Source organism: Takifugu rubripes, chromosome 6 (assembly GCF_901000725.2).
Source record: "Takifugu rubripes chromosome 6, fTakRub1.2, whole genome shotgun sequence".
Taxonomy (NCBI): Eukaryota; Metazoa; Chordata; class Actinopteri; order Tetraodontiformes; family Tetraodontidae; genus Takifugu; species Takifugu rubripes.
This window is the reverse complement of record NC_042290.1, coordinates 2,571,866-2,578,325: the sequence shown is the minus strand read 5'-3', so window position 1 is coordinate 2,578,325 and position 6,460 is coordinate 2,571,866. Positions and strand designations below refer to the sequence as shown.

At 41.8% G+C, this 6,460-nt stretch overlaps 1 protein-coding gene across 1 annotated transcript; it reads left to right on the top strand.

The window, feature by feature from the left end:
- Window positions 1-66: 66 nt before the first annotated feature.
- On the top strand, window positions 67-6,279 carry LOC115250230 (atrial natriuretic peptide receptor 2-like). Its single transcript, XM_029838031.1, has 6 exons — window positions 67-232; window positions 850-973; window positions 1,716-1,784; window positions 1,910-2,084; window positions 4,850-4,948; window positions 6,191-6,279. The coding sequence occupies exons 1-6, from the start codon at window positions 126-128 to the stop codon at window positions 6,277-6,279; spliced, it is 663 nt and encodes a 220-aa protein (XP_029693891.1). The 5' UTR covers window positions 67-125.
- Window positions 6,280-6,460: the final 181 nt, after the last annotated feature.

Here is a 6,460-nt window from a genome sequence, read left to right as displayed (position 1 = left end):
AGGCCTCTTTGGGCCACTGTACCAGTGTATAAGGAGAAAAATAAAATAAACACATAGACTCTAAAACTGCTCTTTGGTTCCACAGGGAGGGCAGCACCAGTATTCTGAATAACCTGCTCTCCAGGATGGAGCAATACGCCAATAACCTGGAGAACCTGGTGGAGGAGAGAACACAGGCCTACCTGGAGGAGAAAAGGAAGGCAGAAAACTTACTTTATCAAATTCTACCACAGTAAGTAACTTCCAGAGAAAAGGTTCAGACACATTAGCCTAGCAAACACGCAGAGCATCTTTTTTGCCTCAAATGAAATCCCCATATTAATTAATCCCTCCCAACAGCTCGCTTTATTAAGAGATCCACACTCCCTGCAGGGCCATCCCACTGATGAAACTGAGCAGCGGCTGACTCGCCAGCTTTAATGAGACAGTCTCATTACCTCCAGCTAAACAGGCAGACCGGCAGCATGATAGCGTAGCCTGTTTCAGCATTTTGATAGCACCACAGAGTGTGATATGTCTCTGCAAATGAGAGAATCTATCAATTACTTCAAAGGAACCGCGGAGAGGAAGGACACCATCTTATTTCTGCCCATGCTTTCCTTTTTTAAAAATCATTTTGGTCACCAATTACCCGAGAGCAGAATTAGCAAATGATAAACAACCCTTTGTAGTAAAATTCCCAGACATTCCGTAGATGAACTTAAACGTTGAGGACGGCTTCATGGGGAGGACACGTCTCCTCTTCATGTTGCAGCTGTGTCTCAAATGTTCCTGTCCAGATAACCACAGACAAAAGTGTCGTTGCTCTTCACTTCTGCTGCTAACTGCTAACTATCTGTCTTTGTGCAGCTCAGTAGCCGAGCAACTCAAACGGGGGGAGACGGTGCAGGCGGAAGCCTTCGACAGCGTCACCATCTACTTCAGCGATATCGTTGGCTTCACGTCCATGTCTGCAGAGAGTACACCTCTACAGGTCCAGAACTTTGTTTCAATGTCAATTCCATCACAGTTGTTTTTCTAGGATTATAAAGATCTTTGTCGGTGGTTGCTGGAACTCGACGTTTCTCTTTTACTCATACACGAAAGGTGCTCAGGTCTCTGCCTCCCCGTGTCTCATAGTTCTCCCAGTTTGTGTTCCCACACGAGGGCTGAAATAGTGCAGCCGTTGGATGGACGAGTGCACTGACGCAGCGCTGAGTCACTTTAGAGCGTGAAGTTTCTCCCCCTCGCTCAACTATTACAAGTCGCTTTCGATCCATTTTCACAGTGCAGAGAGAGGTTGGATGGTTAGCGTGTTATTTACCGATGTTTTAGTCCAGGTTTGGGAGCGAACCAGACAGGTGACAGATTGACTATCCTCCATATTTGCACATTTGGCTTATCTTCTGTGTTTTGCCAGTAAGCTTTTGTGGGGAAATGAATCCCTCAGTGCAGATAAATATTGTTGGGAGACTGGAGCTACGCTGGTTTTAGAATTACCATCATCACGGTTAATGTGTTTAAGTGAAAGGAAATTCCTCTTTGCGGCAATAATAAAGAAATTAAATGTGAGCATTTCAGAAATCTTTATCTCTTTCATCAACGAGTGTATATAAAGAACGCTGGCAAACAGAAATACGAGCGTGCGTGTACCACCTGACTGTCAAATCCCAAAAGCTTTAGCAATTCTTTTTTTGAGGGGGTTTTAATGTAATAAAGTCGCTTTTTCTCCACAGGTTGTTACGCTGCTCAACGATCTGTACACTTGTTTCGATGCCATCATCGATAACTTTGATGTTTACAAGGTCAGTCATGATAATCCAATCATGTCTTAATTTGTCTTCTTATTGTATGTTGACTTTTCTCTTAAACTTTACCTTAGTTTACCTCCTGGGTGAAGAGTTGTTGTCCCATCATGTTGTCTTGGCAGGTCGAGACCATTGGTGACGCCTACATGGTTGTATCGGGGCTGCCAGTACGGAATGGAAAACTGCACGCCAGGGAGATTGCTGGGATGTCGTTGGCATTGTTGGAACAGGTCAAAACTTTCAAGATCCGGCACAGACCCAATGACCAGCTGAGACTCAGGATAGGTATACACACAGGTTAGTGAGAAACCCAAGTCTGATTTAGATGTTCAGTAGTCTTGATGAATTGTACCTGAAAATGAAACGTTAGCCATCTGTTATATGTTTATTTCTTCTTAATTTAATTTTATGTGACGCCTCTCACAGACCATAACCCCCCCTCTTCAACCAGCAAGGGAACCAATTCAAAGATGGACGGATGAATGGAGTGTCCTCATGTACTCATGTTTAATCCCTAAACTCTTCCCCCAATTCTAATTGTACAAAATGGACCACTCACTCGAATAAGAAAAAAGTGAATAAACTGGCATTTGGGAATGAGCTTGGGTGTAAATGACACTAAGAATGACACATTGAGCCAAACAGCCCCTGTTGTTTTGCAGCTAATCATGGGCTAGCTAAGATGCTAATGGTGGCAGATTGCCTGCAGCTGCACTATCATTCTAGATTATATGTTTCACTTCTAATACCCTATGGACCAGTTTAGGCTTTGCAATGTTGCTGTGTAACTTAGATCCATTGTCCAGTTGTCATCGTACACACACAGACACACACACACACGTATTCACACATGTGTGACCTTAATCTGAATATTTAGGGTACAGTGTCGTTTTCTGTCTTCACATTTATTCTCCTCTACAGTAAAATCCTAAAAACCTACAAAGATGTCAGTTCACTTTGACGTTTAACAAACAAGTTAAACAAGTACTGGATGGGTAACATGACTTCCTCTCTTCACGGTTAAAAGAACGCTTCTCTTCAACTTAGAATAAGTAAACTTGAGTTTTCTAGTTGTTTCTGAATGATTCTTCAACTATTTTAAGATGAGAACAAGAGGGCCTCTCTCGAGTTTAGCAACTTGAACATGGAGTGAAGAATAATAGTTTTTCTAGCATAGTGTGGCTAAACCAGCTATATCTGTCTCTTTGCTCTATTGAGAGCAGTTAGAAGAAAATGGATCTGAGCAATCTGACAGAAAGAAGAGTTGAGTTTCAGAAGGGCGGTCTTTACTTTCTTAGACAGCCCAGCACGATAGGCAGCCACAAAAAAGTAGAACTTGTGCCGAATGGCACTCTGGAAGGTAAAATTACGTTTTGTGAGACTCCTCAAGATTCTTAATTGATCTGAACCTGCTAAAAGCCTGTTCCTCACACGCACGGGCCAAGAGAAAAACATTAGCTGCTGTTAGCATTCAGCTAACATTATCTCTACATAAAATACGGTCACTTGGAAAAAACAAACAGCACAATTTAATTTCATATTGCTTCCTTCAAAACAGATATTTGTGTATTAATAGGTTTATACCCTCTTATGTTTATATAAAGTCGGCTGTGCAGTAAATGAGCCAATGATCTATCAAGCTAACAGTTGATTAACAGTTCTTTCTGTGGAAGAACCACTTTTAGTTACATCTGAAATGTCAATTTTAGCCAAAAATATTTCCTTCTGTGTGATTACGAGTGACCGGAAATCAGCCTGACAAATGTTAAGCTGAGGAATCAGGAACAACCTAAAAACGAACTCAAAGAAACTGTTGCTGTAGTGATGTTGTGTGTGTCGCCCCATTTGTTGCCACATCTTCACAGACCGAGAGCCCCTAATAGTTCCCTTCATTTCACAAGCAGGGAGCTTCTCTGTGGTCTTAAAAGGTCTGTTTAATAGCTGTAGCAGATGTAGACACCTAAGACCCTTGTTGTGGTGCCGCTGGTCAAGGCTATGGCTATGCAGAATGGGGGTCACCCCAAAAGAAACCCCAAGAAGTTATTGTGTACTGCACTGTGTTTTCATATCAGGCAGTTTTGGCAGGTATACCAGGACACTTAAAGCAAACTTCTCAATATTGAATAAGTGGGTTTTCAGTGTCACTGCTTTGTGGATAATTCACGAGTTCATCCAGGCACCAGTGGCTTAGTGGGCCGGCAGTGGTTTAGTGGTTTGAGACTTCGCTTGGGAACGAATCCCCGCCAAAACAAGTTGGTAGGGAGTGTGCGCCGATAGCTGGCAAGGCGTCACCTCCCTTGGCACTCAGGGGTCCCCATGAGCAAGCCAGAACTTCCCAATGTTACTTCCTGGGGGGCTGCAGAATGGCTGCCCCCCTGCTTCTGGCTTGTATTTAATGTACTGTCACATGTGTGGGTTGAATGCAGAGGACAAATTCAGTGTATATGTATGTAGTTCTTTGTTTCTCTTTTCTTTTGGCTACCTGCAAATGATGGACTCCAACATTTTGAAGTCAAACTCTTTCAATTTCCTTAAGCCAAAAAAACTGTGGCTGGCATAGAAAGTCCTGTCAGGGAATACCACCACTCGTTAAGCTAACGGAATATTAACGTGGCTAAATTTAGTGGAATCAGCCGTGAATGTGCTTAGAAGGACAGGTTTTTCATTGGCTTGTAGTGGCTTTACTGGGTAATAAAATGAGTGTGCATTAAGGGAATAAACACTGAATGTTTTGGTCTTGATTTGTCTATATTTTAGTTGTAATCTCCAAGACTCTTGGAGACCAAGAGGCTTCCGATGCAGTTGTTTAGACTGTGCTTGCTCACTTTGGCTCTGTTTGTATTCACAAACTTGACATGCGTCACAAATTCAGCAGCATGTGCAGGCTGGCACTCAGCCTTGGTACAGTAATTCGATTCTAGCAGATTACTTTTTAACTGCCTTTGTACCTTTTCATCTTATTTTAAAAGAGGGTTGTTTTTTTTGTTTCTTTTTTCCAGACCGGCTGATTTGATTGTTTTTGGTTCCCATTTTAAAAATTTGGCTGCTTTGGTGTTTTACAGGTCCAGTCTGTGCTGGTGTGGTTGGACTGAAAATGCCCAGATACTGTTTGTTTGGAGATACTGTCAACACAGCATCTCGAATGGAGTCTAATGGAGAGGGTGAGTGTGACCACATCCCTTGTTTGGATTCTCTTTGGTCGATGATTCTTTTAGGAAAGCAATTGTTTATAAGGGTTTTCTTCCTTCTTTTTGTGCCCTAGCTTACTCATAAATATGGCTAAATAATAGAATGATTGCTGACTTTATTCAGCTGCAGAGTGATAAAAGTTTTGGTCAAGGATCAGGAGGGTCTGGGATTCATTATTTTTGTTTGCTCTCGTTATAATCATGGTTTCATAGACCTGTCAAGATTTTAACAATTTTACTCAGTTTTTTTAAAACACAAAAATAGTTGCTCGTCATGACTGAAGTCTTTGGGTTTTCTAGTCATCCCAGTTTAGCTCTGAAGTCTCAAGGCTGGTATTTCAGGTCATTGAGTTTAAGGCAACTTCCTTAGGTTCTTCAATACATTACATCTCAAGTGACATTGACAGCTTGGTGGTGATTGACGACCATATTTATCATCTGAGCTGAGGTACATCCACAGTCAGATACTCTCAACACAGTTGTATAAAGGCAACATTAAGGTCACACCTCATGCTGGTTGAGTGATGACCAAATAAATCTCTCTTCCGCTGGTTGTGGAATAGTTTGTTTTAAGGATTTTTACCTCCACCTGCTGAAGGGTCACATCTTGGCTCAGGCGCCCCTTTTGATACATGTTGTTTTTTTGTTTGAACTATTACCAAATCTGTACTAAAGTATTCAGACCGGCCACATAGCAGATGCTAGATACACACATTTTCGAATCTGTCTCTTTATTGCATATTTCAAATCCTTTAAGCTTTTGAACATGCAGATGGTGACCTCCATCTGCAGGTACACACTCGAGAACAGCAGTGATGGGAACTCTGGTGTTATGAAACTGTGGTTGGATATTCCATGAGTGAATCATCAGATGTATTGATTAAGGACTGACTCACTTCCTCCACTGGTAAATAATTGAGAGCACTGGCATCCAAAGGCCCCAGCAGCAATAAAGTGTGCAGCCTGAACTGCCCAGGCAGAAATCACATCTCACATCTCTGCACGGTGTGCAGTTATCAGACAATACGATGAAGAATTCCTACCGTGTTAGCATTTGTGTCGCTGCTCCTCTTACCCCTGGGTAACCTCAACTGCTGCGCAGGCTAAAACTGAAAATGCAAATACTGTGCAGAAATAATGAAGATTTAGTCTCTTCTGTCATTGACCATCCAGTATAAATGCTGAGTGTCTGCTGTTTTCTTGTTGTTTTTTCAGCCTTAAAGATTCACATGTCCTCAGCAACCAAAGAAGTGCTGGATGAGTTTGGTTACTTTGACCTTCAGTTAAGAGGAGACGTTGAATGAAATGAAGGTAAGACCCTTTTATTTTGTTTTAGAAACAGACACAGAGAACTGTAAATATACATGTACATATACTGTACATGTATATGTTATAAATGTTAATTAGTGGAATGTACAAGATTTTCTTCAGATTATTGTATATGGCGATTGATGTAATGCAGACAGAGCTGAAGTAACCATCAGG

Bases quoted from the DNA above. Each gene is read 5' to 3' on its own strand.
- LOC115250230 (XM_029838031.1), top strand. From the start codon at position 126: ATGGAGCAATACGCCAATAACCTGGAGAACCTGGTGGAGGAGAGAACA. The intron at 233-849 runs GTAAGTAACTTC...GTCTTTGTGCAG, and splicing joins CTTTATCAAATTCTACCACA to CTCAGTAGCCGAGCAACTCA. The intron at 2,085-4,849 runs GTTAGTGAGAAA...GGTGTTTTACAG, and splicing joins CAGGATAGGTATACACACAG to GTCCAGTCTGTGCTGGTGTG.